Raw genomic sequence first — 27,145 nt, 5'->3', positions numbered from 1 at the left:
CCTCCATGGTGAATTGTATGTTGCTGTGTATGCTGTTGAGATGTCGCAGGAAGTCTTGCAGGTTCTCTCTGCCATGTGGCCACACGACAAAAGTGTCATCCACATATCTGTAAAAGGCTTTAGGTTTCAATGGGGCGGTGTCCAGGGCTATGTCTTCAAAGTGCTCCATGTAAAGATTAGCGATGCCTGGAGCTAAGGGGGACCCCATGGCTACACCATCCACTTGTTCATAAAATTTGCCTCCACACTTGAAGTAGGTGTTTGTTAACACATGCCGGAACAGCTTTATTGTGTCCTCACTAAAGCGTGTTTCGAGCAGCGCTAGGGAGTCTTCCAGCGGTACTCGTGTGAAGAGTGAGGTGACGTCAAAGCTGACAAGAAGATCTTCTTTATCCAGGCGAAAGCCTTGTAGTACCTTCACAAACTCCGCCGAGTTCTTGACATGGTGCTCACAGTGACCCACGATCGGTTTGAGCAGTTGTGCTAGGTACTTGGCTAAACCATATGTCGGTGAGTTGATGGTGCTCACTATGGGTCGCAAAGGGACTCCGTCTTTGTGGATCTTAGGGAGCCCATATAGCCGTGGTGGTGCCGGTGCTCTGGGGTACAGCTTCCTGATGACGTCCTTTTCCAGTCCAGAGTCATTGAGCAAGGCGATGGTCTTGTGAGTCACGGAAGCTGTCGTGTCCTTGTCCAGTTGCTTGTAGGCAGTATCTTGTAGCAGTGAGTTTATCTTCTGCCAATAATCTTCTTTCCTCAGTATCACCGTGGCATTGCCTTTGTCAGCAGCTAGAACGACAGTGTCCTCATCCTCACGTAGGGCCTTAAGAGCCTTCCATTCAGCAGACGTTATGTTGTTCTTGGGCATTTTTGCCTTCTCCAGGACCCTGCACGTCTCTCTCCTAACTTCCTCAGCTGCCTCCGTAGGGAGGCCGCGCACGGCTTGCTCGATGCTGCTGATAATGTCTCGCTTAGGTAGTGTCCTAGGTACTGGAGCAAAGTTAAGTCCTCTCGACAGCACTGATATTGTGGTCTCGTCCAGTTCTTTGCCTGCCAGATTGATGACAGTCTTGGCATTGGTTGTGTGGTCGGCATGTTGCCGGGCTCCAGACAGTCTGGTGAACTTGCCACATTGTTTTTCCGTGGCTTTTCTCTTGTGGATCTCACTGCTTGCATATGTGTTTCCGTCGATCCACTCCCATGTGTGTGGTGGGAGATAGGATGCCAATCGAAGGTGTTGAGTAAGCAGCATCCTTGCGTTCTTATCTAACTCCTGCCTGGTGACCCGTATGTGTTCGCGCACCAGGGCCGCACCGGCTCGTTGTAGTATGCGTCTGGTACTTGTCGTGCTAACAAGGTGTCGCAAGTTGGCAAATTTTGGCAACACTTCTTTATCTCGACACCGTTGTAAGAAGGCCAGTCTGCTAAGCAGCTTGCCCGTCTTGAGTCGTAGTTTCTGTAGCATCTGGTAGCTGCGATGGATATCCTCCCCGTAGAGGTATGTTAAATGTGATTTGAGACTTTCTCGGCGTATTCCATTCGTGAAATCTTCTCGGGTGATCAGCCGAGTAAAGGCGTCATCTTCTCGCAACGTTTCGAAGGGTTTCGTACCCATCATCTTCAAGCGAAGTGTCGAGATGCTGTGTTGCGCGGTCCTATAAAGGCTCCTGGACCAGTGACTGATTCCAGGCGCCGACCAATCAGGTACCTGCGGAATCGGCCGCCACGCCAGTGGTGGGGGGTTCGCGGCGCGGACCGGGCGTCGAGTCCCTGCCGGTTCCTAATACGTCTGTGGCCGCTACCGTCTTCGTGCCGGAGCGTTCTCTTCTAATTTTAGTTATTGCGGGATTCCAAGCTGTACTAAGTTGGAAACCAGTGTCTCGATTGATCAGGTTGCTGTTCAACCGAATTTCTACAGCCTCTTTGAAAACTGAATCCCAAAATCCTTTAGCGTCACACAGCTTCTTCGTACCCTCAAAGAGGAATGTGGTACGAAATACATCGGACAAACGCAGCGCTGCATCACGCAGAGGCCCTCGGAACACATTAGAAATGTACGCCTTGGTCAGACAGAAAAATCGGCGGTAGCGGAACATAGCCTTAACGAAGGACACACCTTCCTCTTTGAGGGTACGAAGAAGCTGTGTGACGCTAAAGGATTTTGGGATTCAGTTTTCAAAGAGGCTGTAGAAATTCGGTTGAACAGCAACCTGATCAATCGAGACACTGGTTTCCAACTTAGTACAGCTTGGAATCCCGCAATAACTAAAATTAGAAGAGAACGCTCCGGCACGAAGACGGTAGCGGCCACAGACATATTAGGAACCGGCAGGGACTCGACGCCCGGTCCGCGCCGCGAACCCCCCACCACTGGCGCGGCGGCTGATTCCGCAGGTACCTGATTGGTCGGCGCCTGGAATCAGTCACTGGTCCAGGAGCCTTTATAGGACCGCGCAACACAGCATCTCGACACTTTGCTTGAAGATGATGGGTACGAAACCCTTCGGAACGTTGCGAGAAGATGACGCCTTTACTCGGCTGATCACCCGAGAAGATTTCACGAATGGAATACGCCGAGAAAGTCTCAAATCACATTTAGGAAAGTTATATGCGGTGCTCAATAAAATAGAAGGTGTACACTGGGGGGAAAAGGGGGAGGGGTAAGGGTAGAAGAGGGTGGAAAACGAAAGAGGAAGACCGCAGATTACTATACCTCTCATATGGAGATTGAGATGTAGTCAGGGGGGAATAGTTCCACTTGCTACAGTTCTACTCCTTAAATAACATTTTCCCAATCATGTACTAATACTTGTGCTATAGTTATGTGAAATGACTAATTCATTATTCAAAGTGGTGTTCAAGAAACCCTATAGTTTAGTAAGTTATTTCATAATCTCTAATATGGATGCCTAAAAACAATGTATTCCAAAGATTTATTAAACATTTTCAATATTTCTAGAAAATGTGAAGTTGAGACTTTTAATGAGAAAATAGCTAGTGTTGATAAAATTCTGTACCTTAATCAACAGCCCATTAATTTCTCTTATCAGTAAACTTTCCAAAATCTATCTATCTAGTTATGTAGTTCCAGTTTTTCTGGTTACAAAGATTCTCACTTGTACAGGGAAAGCATGCTGAGTTTGTAATTATGTAAATGAGCCAATTTTGGTGGGCTATGTCAATTTCCACAGAAGTATACATTATATTTACAACATAGTTACTTTTATTTTGTCACTTTTTCATTAGCAAAAAATATATTTAAATGGACTTGCATGTTGCTGACTGTAATTTTGTATCCTCTGAATCTGCTCTCTTTTGTGACAATAACTAATGTGTAACTCCATAGTTTGAAATTTATTCTTAGGCACATCTATAAATGTGCATAATGGACAAAACTACAGTGAGGCTGCACTTATGAGACATTTTGGGCAGTATTTCACAGTGTCTGTATTGTAAAACCTGCAGTTTGTCTAAATCCAAGGATATCCACCAATACACAAACAACTTACTGTCTAAATGTAAATATTATCTACGAGTTGCAAATAGTATTCCTCAAAGAGTGAACAATTCCATGTCAATTAGTCCATTAATAGCATACAGTTGATAAGTAATAAAAAGAGGGAAGTTTTTACAAGAAATTACTATGTAAACAAACATATGTCATTTCTCCTTCAGAATTGGAGAGTGAAAATGTGCCGAAATTATGTTGTCACTATCAAAATACTCCTTGGTGTAGCGGAATTACTAACCTGTAATGAATATCTTGCATGAATTCTTATAGACAAGTTTATCTTCATAAAAATACGAATGACAATAAATGTGGAAAGGTGTCAAGCTAAATAATACAGTGTTGCACCCACCATTTGAAACTTTTTAAGGATTCAGTTATGCTGTTTAGGGTTGTCATTTTGGATAAACCTCTGCTCTTTCCCTAAGATACCGTTCCTAAATATCACCTCAAAAAGGTATCTAATCTATTGTCTTTATTTTCCATTTTAACAACTACAAATTTGTTGGTGAAATTCACACATACACAACTTCATCTCTGATAGTCCTTCGATAAATACTAATTGGACTTGTAGTACCAATCAGTAATTTACAACCAGTCCACAACCAGAGTCCTCAACTAAAATGCACAATGAATCAATTATCCACCTCTCTGTTACATGTCCACGAGTTGCAATATAATGCTTAATATAACCCTCTAACCCTGCCCCCCCCCCCCAATCTGTCCCTGTTACCTCCTCATGGAATCCAGCTAAACCTTGATGGCCTTTTCCACCCGCCACATCCCTTTTCCATCTGCCACATCCCCAGAACCTCCCTCCCAACACCCAACAAAGCAAAGAATCCAAACTCACAACATCATTGTTAACCTATCTACCAGAACCTTAACCCTGCAGAAGTTTCAGCTGTTTACAACAAAGCCACACATTATTCACTCGTGCTGGACTGGTCAAAGCCATAATATCCTTTATCAAAGCCATACTATTCTTCATCCACTTTATTGCTATCTAACACAGTTTTGCTGACCTTCTGACTCTTATGACCAAAATCAATTCAAAGTTAACATAGAATTTCACCTCCCTCATAATGTAAGTTGATCCAACAGGGACCCTCTATCACCTCCACTCAAATAACCCCTGGTAAATTTACAGAAATTCCTCGCCTACAACATCAGTTTCCTTCCTTTCCTACATCTCTTTCCAAGGACACAAACACTCTGACAGAGGAACGAACAACTATTCACAGTCTTAAAACATATCCAAACTTGATCATTCTCCTTGCAGACAAAGTCTCCACCAATGTGATAATAAACTGCAGTGGTTACCTGACAGTAGGTACATGCCAACTGTCTGGCTCATTCTCTTACAACCTAGTTGACTCACACCTCTAACCCACTGTCCACAGCCTAATTTCATGTACCAAGGACACCAACCAATTACCTCAAGGCCTCTGTGCCATCCACATTGTATTGCAATGTGGTCTCCCAACTTGTGGCTTTTTTAACAGAAAAATTTTCCTAGTGTAGTATAGCCGTCTGCAGGGATGGGCAGTCCCTTGTCCAATATGATGATGATCTAATAAGGCCTTCATTGATACTTGCTACCAGTCAAACCCATTCCACAAACAGATCTCACAAGTAGTATTTACATACAGTTCTAGTACAACAATCCTCCACTAACCAGCTGCACTCTGCTAGTTACCAAATTCAGCCCCGAGTGGGATAGTTTAACCAGATCCTCCATCAGGGTACTGACTTCCATTCCTCAAAAATATCCTTGAAAAAATCCATCATATCTCTTTCAAACTGGTATTCTGTTACCCAGCCAGTCTCTGAAATATTTGGTCGTATCTGTTTCTCACTTCTATTTGCCACATGAGTCAATGATGAACTTCCTCCACTGCACATTAATATGCCTTTTCTACACCTCTCCTCCTTGGTCCTCTCACTCACTCACCCTCAGAAAATTTCTCACACTCAACTGAGCCACAGTCCAAAACACTGCAGCTGTATCTGGCTGTTATGTGAGTTAGCTCTGCAGAAGACATCGCTGGAAAACCAAATTACAAGAACCAAATCTTGGTTATCTGTCTGATTCTGCTTAAAACATCGACTAAATGTGATTAATTATCTTTATTCTTTGTATTTCTGTATTATTCACTCTCTTTGCAGTGTTTCACAACTTTTCTCTTCCCTACTATCCATCAAATTGTAAAAATCCAGTTTTTAACGTTTAAAGTCTAATGATATCTTTTGTCCTGAATATTGTTTGTTAGATCACAACAGCATCACAGTTTTCAGTGAGTGACTTGATGTTGCAAATGCTAATGCAAAAATTAGAGGGAATATTTTGAGCTAAATCAAATATTGAGAGGATATTCAAATAGAGAGGAACCTCTGAGGAAGCAAGATAGAAGTTGACAAGCTTGCATAGACAGCAAAATATGAATTTCATATCCAATTACCACTAATAAAAGTGAAATATGTTTGCATATAATTATGCACATTTTGTTATCATTACAAAATACCCAGCTTTGTACTTAATATGCTACTCTTTAAACTGTTATCAATATTAATGAGAAGATATATTGCAACTACAGGAATAATGCCTCACTTGTCATTTTTCAGATTCGTAGATCTCTGAATTAAATAGTGCAGTAAAATTCTCAATTAATGAATAAATTCACATATAATTCATATCTTATGTCACAATTTCTTTCTAAATTTCAGAGTCACATTCAGTGAATACCTAATTCTGTTTGTTGAACAGTTTTCTCAGTGACTATAGAAAGGCAGTGATTTATCAAATGAGTTCACTAACATTTGTGACTTGATGAATATGAAAGTATCTTGTAATATTTTAATTTTCTTGTGCAAAAGAAATTTTTGCCACAATTAAAAGTAATGGATGAAAGCTGTGTTTGGTATAACACTTTAACAGAATAATGCAATTAAACAAATGCAAATGAATATCAAATACTACATTATAAAAGCTCAGCTCCACCTGCTTGAGGAAGAAATATTGCAACAAACTAAAACTTCAAACTGTGCTTCAGTCTAATGTGTCCATCATTATCTTGCCTCATTATTTAAATATTAATAATGACAGTTAATAAAATCATGTATGTCTGTTGACTAACAGTAAATACACAAAAGAGTTCAAATATTTTTTAAGTTAAATATACTTGATTGCAATCATTTTACAACAATTGTATGATTACTGCTGGCAGTTATTTTTTCTAGTACTTACCATAATCACCAACAAGCTCAAATCCATATTTGAGCCCCAGACATAGAAAAACTTCCAGTAAGAGCAGCACAAGGAAGAACAGCAAGAAACCATTAATCGATCTGTAGATGAGAAACCAGACAAATTATATTTTTCTGAATTGTTCATTTTGTTTCCTCTGTGTTCAATGATTATTTCCTGACATGCTGAAGTAGTTTCAGATAAAATACTAATCATCTGGAAGGTCGTCATTATGAATGAAATATATTTAAAACTATAATCAGAATGTATCTAAAAACAAAGATGATGTGACTTACCGAACGAAAGCGCTGGCAGGTCGATAGACACACAAACAAACACAAGCATACACACAAAATTCTAGCTTTCGCAACAAACGGTTGCTTCGTCAGGAAAGAGGGAAGGAGAGGGAAAGACGAAAGGAAGTGGGTTTTAAGGGAGAGGGTAAGGAGTCATTCCAATCCCGGGAGCGGAAAGACTTACCTTAGGGGGAAAAAAGGACAGGTATACACTCGCACACACACACACATATCCATCCACACATACAGACACCTCTCCTTCCCTCTTTCCTGACGAGGCAACAGTTTGTTGCGAAAGCTTGAATTTTGTGTGTATGTTTGTGTTTGTTTGTGTGTCTATCGACCTGCCAGTGCTTTCATTCGGTAAGTCACATCATCTTTGTTTTTAGATATATTTTTCCCACGTGGAATGTTTCCCTCTATTACACTGATATAATCAGAATGTGTATGTTATGTGTTAGTTAATAGTCACAGATTATTGTGCCACTTAAGAAGCTTAAATTTCAGATGAGTTATGATTAACTAAGTACAGTTACGACATGAAATGTATTCACAGTTTCGAATATGGACTACCATTAGCTGTATAATGAAATGATGGCCATGAAGATTTGTGCTAGACTGGGACTCGAACACAGTACTCGCTGCAGTGCCTCTTCCTTCAGAGAGGCATGCAGTGCATTGCATTCCAATATCCTGTACGGAAATGTTTATTTAAACTTTACTCTTTTCTAAGTTTTTTGTAATGCTTCGGAACATTATATTTGTCTTTGATTTTAAAGAAGTTAATTATCCTACAAATTCCATTTATTTTATTTGATCATAATTGGCATACATTTCACACTTTGGCTACAAAATTTTCTCATAACATTCTATTGTCCATTAAACCAAGAACTGTTATAATCTTTCATAAAAATCCAGTCATGAAAAAGAAAGTACAAATTGTTTATCAATTCAACAATGTGACATACTTTGCAAATCTTACAAAAACTCAGTTTCAAAATTTTGTTAAGTAATATATAATCATCTCTTTTCACTCCTGCATCCAGAAAAATATGTACAAAAGTTACTTTGATCAATAACTGTTTCTGGATTATTCTAGAACTCCAAGCTGTAATATATCAATGGGCTACACATAAAAAGTTGGGCAATCTTTGTTTCATTCTCAAGTGAGACAGTCTCAATTTTGATCTCAAGTAATGCAGTCTTTGTTTTGAGCTGGAGTCTTTGTTTTAGAAGCTGCATAGTATGTATCGTCTTGGTACAGTGAACAGAGTGTGTGTCATGTATAATTCTTTTATTGAGGCTGTGATTTACAATTGAAAATGCGTCTGAAGTTTGATAAAGTCTTGTTAAGTGGAGGATGTTGGTTATTATGAAATCTGTGGAAGTTGGCAAGGAGGCTCTCTTTAGCAATGTGCAAAAAAGGTAATGCACGAATTTTATTGTGCAGTATCTGTGGACAGAAAATAAATCACAATGACAAGCAAATGTGACTAACTATCTTCACTTACGCTTACAAACCTGCACCTAAACATCACTCCCTAGGCAACAAGAAGACAATGTTTGGAGCCCTGAATATATCAACGAGGCAAGAAGAATATTAAATAGAGTATTAAATCTTTTCTATTCACTGAAACAACCATTTGAGAACTGTTTTTCTGCACTGCTGTTTCACACAAGTACAATTACACATTTAAACAACTGTTTTACTAGCTGAAGAAATGCAGTTTATTCTTATGAAGTTATGTAATAATGACATTTGAATGAGACATAGGGGACAGTAGTCTTAGGAACCTCACATAAAATAAAGGAAAGCCAACCACTCACATTTAGCAGACTGACTTGTGGCACATACATGCCATTAACAAACATAGTATTAACTAGCTTTTGAGCCACGGTCAGTCCACTTTCTTTGGTTGGTTTTCAGCGTATTACCTCTTTTGAGGTTTTCATCACTAGCATTCTCCTCTCATAGTGATGCACCAAGTGTCTTTAAATATATTTCAGTTTTGCCATGTTTCTTACTCTACTGTAAGATCATTGCCTGACAATGTGAATAGCATCACACAAGTACAGTGATGATTTAAGTCAGTTTAGGAATAGCAACTGCAAAGTGGTATGGGATGGATGTCATGAGTGTAGAACACATGCATAGCCACACAAAGTAAACTTTGGATTTATCTATAGCTGAGATGGAAATTCAAGATGTGTTGCCATTGGTGCTACATGATATAAACATATACAGAACTACTACGAGTAATTTTTTATGAACTCCAAATTCTAACAATAATATAATATGAAAGGGGTATGTGGAGTTTGGTATTTAAATTCGTCACTGCAACTTAAGTCACTTGAGTACTATCAATTTCATATTAGCAAAAGTTATTGTTGTGATATTCTATCCACCTGAGAACTAACAAAATTTATAAAATTGTGAATTATGGATATGCTACTGAGTCGTGGCAATCGAGATTAAGATAAGGGAATATGTGGAAACTTCATAGATGGGTGGAAGAATTTATTAAAGTGAGACTGGTGAAAACTGCAGTGTGACCTGAGCCTGGAATCACAATGTACTGGAATTTTGGTTGAGTGTAATTAGCAGAATTGATGGCAGATATCAGCCGCAATGAGACGTCATTGCTGAACAGGTGTGAGTGGGTACCAACAAAATATGCAAGTCAGCATGGTGGGAATTCCGAGTGTGGCATCAGGAAGTCAGAATGGCTGGTGTAAGAATACTAACAGTGTCAAAAATAAGAATACAGCTTAGTTTACGGAGGCAGACAACCCCTCAACTACAACCTAGTGGATTCATACGAGGCAGTCCAGCACAAAAGGGAAAAATATTCCACCATAAAATCATGTACTGCCAGAGTTAGGAGGCACGGGAAATTATTTAACTTATCATTCTGAAAGTGTTTCCACTGGAGCAAGTGAGCTAGGCCCTTATATTATGCGAAGGAATAACATTCCTAAATTGGATTGTCTGACTTCACAGCAGCCCAGAAAGGTTAGCAGTGGGAATGACCCACTGTTAGGACAGAACGCACATTCCTAAATTGGATTGTCTGACTTCACAGCAGCCCAGAAAGGTTAGCAGTGGGATGACCCACTGTTACGACAGAACGCACTGGATGTTGGAAGAACTCAGACAGATGGCAACAGGCTGCTCCACCTTTAAGTTTTTAGTCGCCTTTGTTTTCAGTCACCTCGTGTTAACAACATCCAATCAAGAACAGCCACGTAGGCAGCATATTTGATTGGTGTTGGTAAGCTGATTGTGACAATCTACACAAATTTAGATGCTGGTAGATAATGAGCAAAGCTTATTCCATGTGATACACCATCACTCCAACATGTGTCAGTTTGTGAGATGATGTGACTATCTAGTTACTTACTGCTTCTGTATTGCAACTATGTCATCACTGATGACCTCTTGGTCATGATGGCACATTGAGATTATTTTGTGTCTTGGAGTATATTGTGTTACTTACTGCTATCAGCTCCAAAACTATACTGATATTGTGGTCTTAAGTCCCATGTGGCAGAGAGCATAGCATTACATAGTACAACAGTGCTGTGACAGTTTAGAATTGTAAACTCATATGTGAGTACATGTTTCATTTATGATGATAGTGCTGTGTTGATCAGAAATACTTGTGGTAGTATGAGCTCTGTGAATTTTGATAAATGCAATTATCACTTTATGTAATTGCTGTAACAAATGTATTCCCACCAAATTGGAGGACACTGGGCCTCTACAACACATTAAGATTTTACCAGATCTGTTTGCTTTTCATTTATGAGAGTACCAATCTCTCCCAGAGGTTTTAGAGTTACAAGCAGTTTGTTCCACAGTTCATTGTTGGTTAGGGCTTATTTTCTCTCAATCTAAACCAATATATTTTGTTCCCAGTGGCGCCAAAAATGGCTAAATTCCATTACGTTCCAACATGAGAGGATTTAACAATACTCTATTATGACAATGGGCTGCCAGACTTACTGTATTTGGCTATGTGACAATGAACTTTGAATTGTTCGGTCAGATCAGTATGCCATTTCTCAGAATACACTTACAACATTAACCAGCTCATTATAAACAACTGACTTGGTATTTGTGAGTGTGTAACACTGAATAAAACAAGACCAACATAGAAGTCTAGGATAACTTGAGTAGGATAACTTAAGCAGGACCATAGAAAATTTTCCTCTAAAAGACATGGGACCGGATGTGGCTTCAAGTTGGTTGAATGTAAATCATTTGTGAACTGCGTAGATACACTTACAATATATTTCCACAATATGTGGAGCAAGCTTTTCCAGCCATTTAGTTTTTCATAGAACTGGAAAGCATTTGACAGAATGAGTTATAACAAAAATTGGCATATTACTGATGCAGTTACAACAAAGACACTGAACTGCTGTCAAATATACTTAGAAATACACATGATGAGTACTAATTGTCAACAATGAGTTACTAAATTGTTAGCATCTGAGAAGAACTTTCTACTCTACACATCAACTATGTGCTGCCTTCCACAGGGAAACTGAATTAAACTATAAGAGACACTTTGCATGATTTCTGGAAGCAGGTTACTCAGTTTGGACATGACATTCAACAACTCAAATGGGTCTGCCCTGATTTATTCTTTACATCATGCTCTTTATCTCTCATCAAGGAAGGGACTGCTCTTTCAAAATATGAAGATTGTATTAATTATTTATTGTTTATGTTTATTTCTGCCTTTTTCTCTACACTTATGTCTGCTTTTTCTCTCTAATTTATCTGTACAGTTGTCAATGATACTCACCTTTCAACAGTAGAAAACTTGTTGCTTGTGAGCTTTGAGTTCAGAGCAAGTTTGGTCTCTTGGCCAGTGTAGACTGCACAACCTAAAACAAGTAATTGGAAAATACCCTAATGACACTTTGTATAATGCAGTATAAGAAATTACTATGTGTAGAATTATGCAGAAATAAATTGTGGACAGAGAGCAACCTAACTGGCCAGAATAAGATACAAAACTTAATGGCTGCTTCACAACCTGTGACATTTGGCTTCTCCCTCACCTCCAGCACCTTCCTCCTTAATATCAATTTTACTGAGCTGGGAAGGTGGAAATTTGTCTTGAAATATACCTTTTACTCCCTCAACTTTCCTAGCCTCAATCTCCACTAGTTCTTGTGCACCACCTGTATTTGGTTCCTCATCATTTGCCATCTCCTCCCTCCTACCTCCACACAGCCACTCATTCTCCCTGTTACTTTTCCTCTATACCCTTCCACATCCATTGTAACAATTCTCTCTCTCTCTCCATATTCTTCTTCTACTCTGGGTTCTCTTCCTTCTCCATGAACTCTCCCTTATTTATCCCCTCAACAACAATTTCTTTTTTAAAAAGATTTAAAAATGGGCTTCGTCCAAAAGCTAGGGGATTCATAATTTTTCCTGTGCACAGCTCAGTACCTCAGTGGAAAGTATTAATCTGTCCTCTAACATATATTGTATACCACCAGTAAAGCTTATATAGTAAGGGCTTGATATTTATAACTTTGATTTCAAAAGGAAATATGATTTCACTAAACATTTTCTTTTATGCCAAATTAAGGTCAATGTCATGCCTCAGGTCAAGCAGCTTCAAAACATAGTTACACTCAATTAGCCTCTGAATTTAAACAGTCTCTAAACTACATTAGAAGGTTAATACTTCTCAACTGTGATGTTAAGTTCTCCTGATCCAAACGACAAACGAATCAGTAAGATACAACATCACTACATTTTTGTTTACTGATTTATACATGTCTATAAAGTTGCTTTACAGCAATTTTGCTCTGCTTACAAAAGCTGTTATAAATCAGTTTATAACACAATATATTTTCATCAGCAGTTAAGACAAATGATTAGCATTATGTTGTTATAAATCAAAATTTACTAAATGTTAGTATATTGTTGGTATATGTAATCATAAAACAATGGAATTTATAAACATATAGAGAACAAGAAACAAGTGACTGTACAATTAACTGAAGACTGAATATTAGAAAAATTCACCAATACATTTGGAGAATCCATGTTGAAAGTGGAGTGTGTTATGAACATAAATTGGGAAAAAAAAATCATTCACCATTAAATTTTTTCTGGATTGGATAGAGTACAAACAATGAGCTGAGGTGTTGAATGATGACAGTCACTTAGAAAAGTATTGAAAATCATAAGATACAATAAAATCATTGGTTGTAGAAAGTCCCTTCACTTCAGTTAGTGAATACATACTAGATGCAAAAAACTGGAAGTAGACATTAGTGTAATATCTGTGATAATTAAATAGCATACGTGATTATTACTTTCAAACTGACAATGCAAAACCTGTACCTGATCCCTATTTGCACAACAAAAACTGCAAAATTAATTAATTAATTAATCTTGAGGACAGTGACCTTCTTCATAGCTGACAGATATTCTCTCTCTCTCTCTCTCTCTCTCTCTCTCACTCTCTCTCTCACACACACTCACACACACACACACACACACACACACACACACAGATGTGCAGCTACATTTATAAAACTATTCACCTTCATTTATATGTTAACATGCAAGAAAAAATCAATTATTTCAAAATATTTGCCATTTTGTCTTATTTATCTAGCTCCTAACTACTACAGTTTCCAATTTGACAACAATAAAACTGTTGATCCATTGTTAATTCAAATAACTTTTAACAATTTGTGCCCTTTCTGAGACTGGGCTTGGATGAACCCTTCCTTCGCCATGGTACCTGTACTTTTTAGCCTTTATTCTTCTTTTCTTTATCCTTCTGTCAATGAAGAAGTTTGAAAAATGAGGAATATGTGTGTGTGTGTGTGTGTGTGTGGGAGAGAGAGAGAGAGAGAGAGAGAGAGAGAGAGGACATGATTTGTTACTGGTCTGCATATTTGTTGGAAGTTTTCAAAATTATTTTGATGACACCTTTTCAGGTAATACTAGCATACCAGTACTGGGTATCATTACATTTTTGGACTCTTCTTTGAGGAGATCACTAATGTTCATTGGAAATAATGTGAGATCTTCCTCAATTTCATACACTGACAAAGACAATACACTGGTTTTGGACAAAATAACATGGATACTAACAAAATGCACTGTAGTCCAACTTGTGAAACAAAACTCCCTGAATCCTACTGAGAATTAATTCATGTCAACAATGGCTACCAAGTTTATACTATTCATTGCAAAGAAACAGTTCTATTTTCTTGAGGCTCATCTTGCTAGATGATGGGTAAAAAATATGTATCTGTTTTTCCAATACACACCACAATTATGCAGTAATGATTGTGGAGACCTGCCAAAACACATTATTTCATTCTCAATTGGATCAAATGCAATGATTTGCTGGGAACAATGTGTGTGTCACTGTACAAACATGATCAACTAAAATGCTTTCATGGGTCTTATAAATTAATCAATGAAGAAGTTTGAAAAATGAGGAATATGTGTGTGTGTGTGTGTGTGTGTGGGAGAGAGAGAGAGAGAGAGAGAGAGAGAGAGAGAGGACATGATTTGTTACTGGTCTGCATATTTGTTGGAAGTTTTCAAAATTATTTTGATGACACCTTTTCAGGTAATACTAGCATACCAGTACTGGGTATCATTACATTTTTGGACTCTTCTTTGAGGAGATCACTAATGTTCATTGGAAATAATGTGAGATCTTCCTCAATTTCATACACTGACAAAGACAATACACTGGTTTTGGACAAAATAACATGGATACTAACAAAATGCACTGTAGTCCAACTTGTGAAACAAAACTCCCTGAATCCTACTGAGAATTAATTCATGTCAACAATGGCTACCAAGTTTATACTATTCATTGCAAAGAAACAGTTCTATTTTCTTGAGGCTCATCTTGCTAGATGATGGGTAAAAAATATGTATCTGTTTTTCCAATACACACCACAATTATGCAGTAATGATTGTGGAGACCTGCCAAAACACATTATTTCATTCTCAATTGGATCAAATGCAATGATTTGCTGGGAACAATGTGTGTGTCACTGTACAAACATGATCAACTAAAATGCTTTCATGGGTCTTATAAATTAATCATCTGTTTAGTATTACCATTCAACTTCCCAAATAATTATATGACTGTCAACAGTCATTGCAGTGCCTCCATTATGTTTCACAGTTGGTAGCAGAAACTATAGCTAATACTTCCCATTATGATCTCAATACAGATATACATTCTACAGCAGGTAATGGTGTAAAAATAAACACATTCTTTCATACTCCAGGTTTTGTGCCCCTGACCCCACATGAATTCACCTGCTTCACAAAAGGGTTGATGTTACCAATCCTACCATAAATCTTGCACTGGCCCTTTCTTGACAAATGTCTTCTTATTAGATGTAATAATTATCTTTAATATCCATCTGCCTCTGCCCTATAGTTCTGCCTCTGCTTAATAGTCCAGGTTTTCTTTTTATTACTGTATTAGCAGACAAAGAAAGAATTTTGTACTAGGCCTATGCTGCCAAACACTTAATACAGATTCACCACTGACAATTTCCCCTCACTGGAAATCTGGAAGGTCCCATATAATGAAAGGTCAATGTAAAACCACAACAATGAGAGATTTCCTGGTGAAACATCACATCCAGAGATGTCATACATAATACAAAAGGAAAACAAAGTTGGATTTTTTTGTCACTTTTCACTTATTTGATCTCTGACAGAGATTTATTACTCTGAAAAAGACCAGTTGTTCTGTGATTTGTTTTCTATCTTACATGGGGTAAGTAGACGTTTTATTGTCACTTGCTCTAGGGGGTACACCAAACCACAGGTAATCAAACATATATTCCAGTAAATCCTCAATAAACTGAATTCATGAAGTGAAAAAAGCACTAACAAGTGTGGGATGTAGCAAAAGTGACATAAAAACACAACAAAGAGAGTCAACCTGGCTATGCAAGGGTGTGATACAAACAGCTACAAAGTACAACAAGCAATGAGCCATGCTGTGATCTTGGGCCACAGGCTCAGTGTCAAACAGTCACTGATGGGTGGTGCCACATAACGTGCATATCTCAGCAGTGGCTCCCCTTATGACAGCTGCCCGCAGCTGCTAATTGCAGCCATAGTACCTCTGACATGTCCACGTCCATGCTAGGCAGGAAATCTAAATCACTGTTGGATGCAAAAGTTTGGTGTCCACATTAAACTGTATATTGCTCTATAACTGGCTGAGCATGCCAGTTCAAATGTTGGAGGAAGGTGATGGCACATCACTTTGATTGGGACAATACCTAGTGAAGTATTGTGGTATTCAAAAGAGACTTTGGATTACTGAAAACTTTACTGTTACTTACTGTCATTGTGCCACAGGTAAATCAGAAAACAAGTTTTGAGTGAGAGATTCTTATACTGAGATTTTGATTAATTTTATCCACTCCTCATAATGAATGTTGTCTCAATTACGAGCAAATAATACAAAACAACTTGAGATCTTCACAATAGCTATGGTATAAGCAGTCTGTGCAATAAACTAGATGCCAATGCAATTCTTAAAATAGTTTTTGTGTTTATTGATGTTCATTTATCTACTGTAACTAGGAAATAAGCACTTGAAGGAAATAAAGAATTTACGTGTACTAATGCAAAACTAGAAAAGATTTACAAATGAAGAAAATTTCATAACTCACCATATATGTAATCTGTGTTCTTGAGTCTTGTACCTCTAAGAAGTATGTTTTCTGGTCCCAGTGGTGCAGACAAGCTAACTGAATGTCGTCTCACAGAACTTATGCTCTGGACACTGTTTCTCCTCATTGTCACCCTCTTGCTACTACCTGCATTGTCACATTCTTCAAACTGTGTTGCTGAAGAATTCCTTTTCAAGCCATTCCTTAATGAAGTGGAATCCCTTGACACTGAGTCTTCTGCCATGTGACATGTTCTGAAGCTCAGTGAACTGGTTCTAATGCTAGCATCACTATTCACTTTAATCACAGAATTCCTATTCACTGGTGCATCAGTACTGATCTGGCTTGCTCTAAAACTCACAACACTATTTCGACCTATAGGAACATCACCATTAACACGAGATGAAGAACTCCTTAACAAATTTGAATCTTGGTCTGAATCACTTGATTTGATTGTCATAAGACTAGTTCGTCCAAGAGGTATTTCTCCATTTAGCTGGACAGCTTCATCAGGAAAAACTTCAATTTTTCCATAAAATTTGTACAGATCAGGTGTTGGCTGTTCACATTCTATTAATGCATGGAGTGTTGCTAACTGTTCTGGCTGTGAGAAATAACGAAGCAGCTTGGGACACAGGAGTGTCTGAAACGTAGGAAGTAATCATTCAGTGTTATCATGTTCATGTTAGTACTATTACTACTAAGAAAACATCTTGTATGAGACAAATTCTTGCAAATCTTAGTACCTCACCATTTCCATGATAACATACAATTTCTGAAATTGTCACCAGCTCCTGATTTTCACATTTTCATCATGCAAAATTCACATTACAAGAAAGAAATGATGTCATAAAGAAATGTTCACCATTAATGAGTCAAAGTTGGTGTTGTAAAGTACCATTAACTATTAGTACATAACTGTACAATACAAAACAACTCCAGAACTCAACACTGGTTAGATAATTTCAGAGAAGCAAGTTGACACAAAAGCTGTAAGACAGCAACCAGTATGCAGAAATTTAGATGTAACAATTGTAACAACTGCTAGTTATTTAACCATCCATTAATATTAAGTACATCACAGTTCTGTAGCTATGACAGCATCATTGTACAACAAAATTAGAACTGCAGTAGCTTTTGTATTTAGCTGTACAGTATTTTTTTATATCTTTATGGAATTGCTTATAAAATTTTATTTTACATTAATAAAAAGTAGTCTAAAACAATAAAAAATATTATGAATATTCATGTATTACATACCTTAAGGTTAGTTTCACCATCAAGATTTGCAGTGGTAACAAAACATTTCCCATCTTTCTGACTAGAGGATAAAAGCACCATATCACATGGAATGTCACTGTCATTTTCAATCCTTATCAGATCACCAACGCATAACAGTTTTGCCTTCACTTTCTGAAAAATGAGAAAGGAGAACCAGAATGACAGAAAATCCAATATATTTTATTTATTCTTAATTATGTTAACTGCTGTAGAATGAGAGTATAACCACAGCACAACAAAAAAACTCATGTTTGTTTCTAATCTTTCCACAAACTATTTTATGGATATGTTGACTGACTGCATCTTTCAGCATTCTGGTGGATAACTTCAATGACTGACTGTCTTATTCTTAGCTTTATGAATGCTGCAGTTCACAGTACACATAATCATTATGCTCAGTAATGATTCTATCAGCATACAATGTCCTTTCAAAAAATTCCGAGACATTCGTTATTTCATGCCAATGGTGTGCTGGAGTGAAATGCAGTTGGCATCCCTGCACATACCTGTGTTAAATGTGTAACAGCCAGAAGTTTCATTGTTGTACATCTTTTAGTTACTGCTCAGTGCCATACTGAGTAGAATGTTGTGTTGCACAGTTTGCGAATTTTGCAGTGTTAGATGAGCAACGTATCTGCATTAAATTTTGTATGAAACTTAGGAAAACCTTTACAGAGACACACCAAATGATGCAGAAAGCCTACAGTGGTGGGTGCTTAAGCCATACTTAGTGTTATGAATGATTCACAACATTTAAAAATGGCCAGACGGAAGTTAAAAATAACCCTCATTCAGGATGTCCTTCAACATCTACCAGAGACGCTCCTGACAGAAATGTCAACGAAATTGTGCATGCCAATTGAAGACTTGCTGTCCAAGAGATTGCATAACAATGTAACATTTCAGTTTGGTCATGTCATGAAATCCTGACACAGTACCTTGGAATGCACCAAGTTGCTGCCGAGTTCATCCCCGGTTGATGAGTCAAGACCAAAAAGACCTTTGCCTCGTAACCTGTGAAGAGCTTTTGGATCACACAAATGAGAATGAGATGTTACTTACAAGAATCATAACTATTAATGAAACATGGGTCTATGGTTATGATGTTGAGACCAAGATTCGGTCTGCACAATGGGTCGGGAAAGGTTCTCCAAGACCAAAAATAGCTCATCAGGTCATGTCAAATGTCAAAGCCCTGCTGAAAGTTTTCTTTGACTTTGAAGGACTAGATCATCATGAATTCATGCCACAGAGACAAACTGTTAATCAATGGCAATATCGGGATGTGTTGTGGCAACTGTGAGAAAATGTGGGAAGGAAATGGCCTGAAATGTGGAGAGACAATTCATGGCTCTTGCATCACAATAACGCATCCGCACATTCATCCCTGTTGGTGCATGACTACTGCACAAAAAACGAAATCATAGAGCTGCCTCATCGTCCATACTCTCTGGACCTGGCCCCTGCAGAGTTTTTTATTTGCAAATTTGAAAATCCCGTTGAACAGACAAAAATTCGCAACAAAAGATGAAATAAAAGAAAATTCACAGAAGGTGCTTTGCATGATCCAGCAACAGGTGTACCACAACTGCTTCCAGAACAGGAAACAGCATTGGGAGCAGTGTATCAATTGTGAAGGAGAGTATTTCAAAGGAGACCATGCACAATAAGAAAAAGGTAATTGTAGAAAAATTTTGTGGATAAAGTTCTGGAATTTTTTGGATAAACCTCATATAACAGTGAATATAAGAGTATGTACAAGACATATTTTACTGAGGTTAGCCGAACCATTGACCATTTCCAATAGTGAAATACATTTTGCAACAGCTAAACCCAAACCAAAATAACATTTAAAGATAAGGTATGCAATTAAACCTTTAAAGACATATTTTTAACATTGATTCGTGACTCCATGGAGTGCTGTGTGCACAACAACTGTATATGTTAAATTAAAAGGAAGGTCAGCGTTGGTTATTGATAACTTGATACCAGTGTCTGAGTTTAATTTGTACCCCACAGCAATGAAGATGATCACTATGTGATCAAAAATTGATTCTGCTATCAATAAAACATCAATATTATGGCCAATACTGACCTTCCTTTTAATTTAATATTTTTAACAGACATAAGCAAAGAAAAATGAAAACAAAAGATCAAATAATTTATTTCAAACCTTTTTAGTTTAGCTATGGTTAATAACACAGCAGTTACCTATTTCATCTGCCAAGACATCAGAGGAGGTGGTGGTTGGCTGAGAAGTAAGGATAACTAAATTTTCTAATGACTAAAACTTCCCTACTTGTTCATTTTTAATACAGTGATTCAGTTAACCTACACAGATATTTAACCTCACTTTACCATACACAGTTTTCTTAACTATGTAGTGGTAGAACTGGTGCACAAAACTTATAATTTTTACTTTTACTCCAAATAAAGAAAGCTTAAAGAGAGTAGTTGTAGAGTGATTTAAATGGAAAAGTACCCAGATTTTAGAAAAGACCTTAGCATGATGTCTGGCTGACACTGCTTGTAATATTTGTAATATCAAAGGAAAGATCAGCCAAGAAAACTAATAAGTAGCCATTACAGCTATGTCTACATCTATACTCTGCAAACCACTGTGAAGTGCATCGTAGAGGGTACATCCCATTGTACCAGTTGTTAAGGTTTATTCCCACTCAATTCACATATGGAGTGTGGGAAGGATGATCATGTCAATACCTCTGTGTTTGCTGTAAATATTTTACTCTTGTCCTTATGATACCTATGTGAGCAATACATAGGGGGTTTAGTGTATTCCTAGAGACATAATTTAAAGCTGGTTCTCAAAACTTGTTAGTAGACTTTCTCAGGATACTTTCTGTCTATCTTCAAGAGTCTGGCAATTCAGTTTCTTCAACATCTCTGTAACACTTTCTCATAGGTCACACAAACCTGTGATCATTCATGCTGCCCTTCTCCATATACATTCAATATCCACTGTCAGTCCAATTTGGTAAGTACCTCACACACTTGAGCAGTATTTTAGACTGAGTCAAACACATGATTTGTAAGCAATCGCCTTTGTTCACTGACTGCACTTCAAAAGCGTTCTGCCAATAAACTGAAGTCTACCACCTGCTTCCCTCACAGCTGAGTCTTTGTGATCATTTCCATTTCATATCCTTACAAAGTGATACACTTAGATATTTGTAAGAGTTGGCCAGTTCCAATTGTGACTCATTAATATTCTACATTAACATTATACTCATAGGATACTAGTTTTTTCATTTTGTGAAGTGCACAACTGGACATATCTGCACATTTAAAACAAGCTGCCAGTCTTTGCACAACTTTGTAATCTTATGAAGATCTGACTGGATATTTATGCAGCTTCTTTCAGACAGAACTTCATTACAGATAACTGCATTATTTGCAAAAAGTTAGAGATCAATATTAATATTGTCTGCAAGGACATTAATGCACAAGATGAACAGCAAGTGTCCCAACACACTTCCCTGGGGCATACCTTCTACATCTGATGATGACTCTCCATCCGAGATAACATGGTGCATCCTCCCTACTGAAAAGTCCTCAATCCAGTCACATTTTCCACTTGATACCCCATTTGATCATACTTTTGACAGTAAGCATGGGTGCCGTGTATACATGCCTTCTTTCCTGCCAATGCAGCTCACCTAGAAGTCCTTTCCTCTCCTACTTCTCTCCTCCCCCTCCCCTCCAGCACAACCCCGTGCCACCTCCAGATTGCTGCTCATGTCAGATGCAGTTGGGCCTTGCTGGAGGTAGTAACCATGGATGTATGAGTTGTTGTTGTGTGAAACTGTGGAAGTTCTACATCTGAGAAAGGCCTTTGTCCCAAAGCTTATATATTTTTAGTATTCTTTTCATTGTGCATGAAAAGCTCAGCAATGTCTTCTATTTTCTATTTGCACTTATCAAATGTTCAATGCCTCAACAACATGATAAGTGGTTACCATTCCTGCTTCCATGATTTGCAAAATAAATTATTTTTAACTTGTGGCAAAAGCCACAGCCCAAATAATAATTTGTAAAAAATAGCAAATTGCAGTACATTGAATGTTGAACGATGAGTTATCTATCTGTGATAGATCAACTATCTTCCTAAATGGCCCCTTCATCTCTGTTTAATAATTCTGCATAAATGTGTTGGCAACTTTCAGATATGCATTTAATTAAAGAATATCTTCATATACTACAATGTACATAAAATACATAAGAATAACAAAATGACATGCCACAAATGGGATGGAAATCAGTAGATGTGATGTGTGTGCACAGACAAACAAATGATTACAATTTCAACAAATTTGGTTGATTTATTCAAGAGGATATATAGACCATTCAATAATGCATTTGTCCATCTCTGGTCCTTATGATTTATTTGGTTTGGCATTAATTCATAGAGCAGCTGGATGTCCTTCTGAGGGACACTGTGCCCAGTTCTATCCAACTGGTGAATTAGATCATGAAAATCTTGAGCTAGTTGGAGGGGCCTGCCAATAACGCTCAACATGTTCTCAACTGGGAAGAGATCTGGTGACCTTGCTGACCAACATAGGGTCTGGCAAACATGAAGACAAGTAGAAGAAATTCTTGCTGTGCATGGGCAGTCATTAACTAGCTGAAATGTAAGCCAAAGATGGCTTGCCATGGAGGGCAACAAAACAGGGCTTAAATATTGTCAACTTAGAATTGTGCTGTAAGAGTGTCACCGATAACAACAAAAGGGGTCCTGCAATGAAAAGAAATGGCACCCCAGACCATTACTCCTGACTGTCGGGTTGTATGGTGGGCGACAGTCATGTTGGTATTGCACCACTGTCTGAGACATCTCCAGACACGTCTCCACTGGTCATCAGGGCTCAGTTTGAAGCAGAATTCATCATTAAAGACAGTCCTACTCCAGTCAATGGGATTCCAGGCTGAAGACGTGTCTGTAGATGCCATGGTCAGCAGTGGGATATCAACCTGATTGTCATCTGCCACATGGACCAACAACCAGGAGAGATGGCCGGGGGTGCCCTTTCACTTCACAGCAGGACACCTTTGGTAGTCATCAGTGACACCCTTACAGCACAGTGATACACTGACAATATTCCAACCCCCTATTGTTGCTCTTTGTAGCAAGCCATCCTGGGCTTACATTTCAGCAGAATGATCCCTGGCTGCACATGGCTTGAGTTTCTATTGCTTGTCGATATGTTTGTCAACCCCACTTCAGCCATCAAGCTTACTGGATCTCTCCTCAATTGAGAACATTTAGAATATTATGATGATCTAAACTGCCCATTGGACTAGATTTGCCACAATATCCCTCAAAAGGACACCCAAAGCGAATAACTGCTTGCATAAGGGCCAAAGGTGGACCAGTGCATCATTGAGTTACTCAATTTTCGAAACTCTTTCTCTTGAAAAAAAAAACATCTTATTTTTCTGAAACTGTAACCTTTTGTCTGTCTGTACATGTACAACACATCTACCAATTTCCATCCCTTTCAGGTAATTCATTTGTAGTGCATCATTTCTTTTTCCTCTTCTTCTTATTCTTTTCTCTTTAAGAGTGTATTTGAGAGTACTATCCCCTGAATGTATGTAACATATATAATTATTACTCTGACATTCCAGCAACTGCCATATTTAAAATGCTGAAAACAACTAACCTGAGCACATCCGTTGCGGATGACCGTCACAAGAGCACCATTTACTTCTCTGTCAGCACAGTGTCTCAGCCAATCCTCATAACCTTGTTTCACCATAGTCACCACTATCACAAAAACGAGAGGCAAAATACTTGTTAGTGGACTAACTGGACTTTCAATAGACAACTGAAAAAAGAAAAGAAAAGAAACAGAATTATAGCACAGTGAATAACAGGGAGAAATTTTTAAAATTATTATAATTCTCACCTCCTCCACTACAAGCTAAAGTATAGGAATATCTTACAGTAGTCTATCTAAAACATTATGTACAATATAAAAATAGAAAATGACAGGCAGCATTGAAACATTATAATTAATCTCAAATTAAGTGAAATGACTGTATTCATGGGAAGTAAACAATGGAGACCAAAAACCATGATGAGAATTTATGGAATTGAAACAGAAGAAAGAATGAGCAAAACAAAACATTGCCCCCTTAAGAGGGAAACTTGTTCTGTGAGTGTGCTCATGATTATTTGTTGTTTTGAGTGGGATAAATGAAAGATACAGAGTCATCTTTGGTACATTATTGTAGAATATGACACCAAAGTGGTTGCAGTTTCATGTATTTCTCTTGTTCTATATACATTTAGCCAACTTGTGGTTTTTCCTTTGTCTATACATGAAACTATATGGCTCAGAAAAATTCACTTAAAATTCTAAATTTTAACATCTTGCATGTGTACTAAATGTCACTGTTGTGTGACTGCATGGCAGATTGAAACTGTGTGCTAGACTGGGATTCGAATCTTGGACCTATGCCTTTCATGGGCAACTGCTCAACTGACTGAGCTATCCAAGCATGACTCATGACCCGATCTCACAGCTTTACTTCTGCCAGTAACTCATTTCCCACCTTCTGAACATCACAAAGTTCTCCTGCATATGTTGAGGGACTAGTGCTCCTATAAGAAAGGAAAAACCATGCAAAACCACAGCTTAGCCACAGCCTGGGGGATTGTTTCCAAAATGAATTTTTACTCTGCTGTGGAGTGTGCTTTGAATTGAAACTTCCTGGCAGACTAAAACTGTGTGCTGGACTGGGATGCAAACCTGGGACCTTTTCAAAGGAAACTACTCAACTGATTGAACTATCCTAGTGTGATTCACATCATTCTCTCACAGTTTTAAATCTTCCAGCAACTCATCTCCTACCTCCTACATGTCACAGAAGTTCTCCTGCATACTTTGTAGGACTAGCACTCCTTGAAGAAAGGATATTGTAGAGACATGGGTTAGTCATGCTCTATGTGCTGTTTCCAGAATGAATGAATCAGAACTTCAGTGAAGTTCACAGAGAGGTGTAGAAGCTCTGTGTGACGGGAAGAAAGCCAATGTACACTCCGTGTGCATACCAGGGGGAGTCATCCAAGATGTGGAAGGGTCCTTACGGATGCCATGAAGGGTACAGGGTGCAGCCAACTGCAGGTGGTGGTTCATGTTGGCTAATGATGTGTATCGCTATGGATCGGAAGAGATTCTCTCTGGTTTCCGGTGGCTATCTGAGTTGGTGAAGACTGCCAGTCTCACTAGCAAGATGCAGGCAGAGCTCACCATCTGCAGCATCGTTGACAGGACCGACTGTGGACCTTTGGTACAGAGCCAAGTGGAGTGTCTGAATCAGAGACTCAGACAGTTCTGCAACTGTGTAGGCTGCAGATTCCTCGAATTGCGCCATAGGTTGGTGGGGTTTTGGGTTCTGCTAAATGGGTCAGGTGTCCACTACACACAGGAGGCGGCTACACAGGTAGCAGGGTCTGTGTGGTGTGGACTGGGTGGTTTTTCTAGTTTAAACAGTCTTAGGAAAGATCAAAATGGGCTCCAGTCTCAAAGGGTACAGGGCAAAGAAACGATGAGAATTGACCAAGCAACAGTCAGTATTGTAGTTGTAAATTGTCACAGTTGTGTTGGAAAAGTACCAGAGCTTCAAGTGGTGATAGAAAGCACTGAAGCTAAAATCATTATAGGAACAGAAAGCTGGCCAAAGCCAGAGATAAATTCTGCCGAATTTTTACAGAGGCGCAAAACGTGTTCAGAAAGGATAGAGTAAATAAAGTAGGAGGTGGTGTGTTTGTGTCTGTTGGTAGTAGTTTATCTTGTAGAAATAGATAGTTCTTAGAAATTACTATGGGTAGAGGTTGTACTCAATAGCCGTACCAAAATAATAATTGGCTCCTTCCACCGACCTCCTGACCCAGATGACATAATAGCTGAATGCTTCAAAGAAACCTTGAATCTCGTTACAAATAAGTACCCCACTCATACAGTTATAATTGGTGTAGACTTCAATCTACCCTTGATTTGTTGGCAAAAATACATATTCAAAGCCAGTGGTAGACAGAAAACATCTTCCAAATTTGTACTAAATGCTTTCTCTGAGAATTACTTTGAACAATTAGTTCATGAGGCCACATGAATTGTAAATGATTGCGAAAACACTCTTGACCTCTTAGCCACAAATAATCCTGATCTAATAGAGAGCATCATGATGGATACACGGATTAGTGAACACAAGGTCATTGTAGTGAGGCTCAAAACCACTAAAAATAAATGTAAAATATATCTATTTAAAACAGCAGATAAAAATTCACTTGATGCCTTTCTAAGAGAGAGTCTCCATTCCTTTCAAGCTAATTGTGTAAGTGTAGACCAGATATGGTTCAAATTCAAAGATACAGTATCGACAGCAACAGATAGATTTATACCACATAAGTTAATAAGAGACGGGGCTGATCCACCATGGTACACAAAACACATCAGAACACTGTTGCAGAAGCAATGAAAAAAGCATGCCAGATTCAGAAGAACGCAAAATCCCCAACACTGGCTAAGTTTCACGGAAGCTCGAAATTTTGTGTGACGTCAATATGAGATGCTTTTAATAGTTTCCACAACAAAATATTGTCTCCAAATATGGTAGAAAACCCAAAGGAATTCTGGTCATATGTAACGTACACCAGTAGCAAAAGACAGTCAATACCGTCACCGCGTGATAGCGACAGAAATGTTACCAATGATGGTGCCACTAAAGTGGAGTTACTAAGTACAGTTTCCCATAATTCCTTCATGAAAGAAGACGAAGTAAATATTCCAGAATTCAAAATCAGACGAGCTGTTAGCATGAGTGAAATAAAAGTAGGTATCTTAGGTGTTGCGAAACAACTCAAATCACTTAAGAAAGGTAAGTCTTCCATTTCAGAAGAACTGTGCACTTGAAGGTTGCAGCACACCTTTTGCCCTGTATCATGGGATTGGGTTAATGGAATGATTTCAGTCAGGCTTGACTGGATCCATAGGGATTAATGTTGTCTGCAGATGTCAAAATTTGATTGCCTGTTGCCAAGCAGCCATCACTACCAAGGACAATTGCATGACATTC

At 38.3% G+C, this 27,145-nt stretch overlaps 1 protein-coding gene across 1 annotated transcript in view; it reads right to left on the bottom strand.

The window, feature by feature from the left end:
• Positions 1 to 27,145, bottom strand: part of LOC124777471 (phospholipid-transporting ATPase IF-like) — a 442,189-nt gene that overhangs the window by 123,818 nt on the left and 291,226 nt on the right. Inside the window, exons 5-9 of the mRNA XM_047252898.1 lie at positions 23,728 to 23,892; positions 18,023 to 18,175; positions 16,763 to 17,405; positions 11,866 to 11,947; positions 6,756 to 6,856 (exon numbers count right to left, since the gene is read on the bottom strand). Coding sequence (XP_047108854.1) covers positions 6,756 to 6,856; positions 11,866 to 11,947; positions 16,763 to 17,405; positions 18,023 to 18,175; positions 23,728 to 23,892 — 1,144 coding nt within the window. The remainder of the gene's footprint in view (positions 1 to 6,755; positions 6,857 to 11,865; positions 11,948 to 16,762; positions 17,406 to 18,022; positions 18,176 to 23,727; positions 23,893 to 27,145) is intronic.

This window comes from Schistocerca piceifrons, chromosome 2 (assembly GCF_021461385.2).
Source record: "Schistocerca piceifrons isolate TAMUIC-IGC-003096 chromosome 2, iqSchPice1.1, whole genome shotgun sequence".
NCBI classification, from domain to species: Eukaryota; Metazoa; Arthropoda; class Insecta; order Orthoptera; family Acrididae; genus Schistocerca; species Schistocerca piceifrons.
Note: the sequence above shows the minus strand (reverse complement) of the source record. Positions and strands in the feature narration are given on the sequence as shown.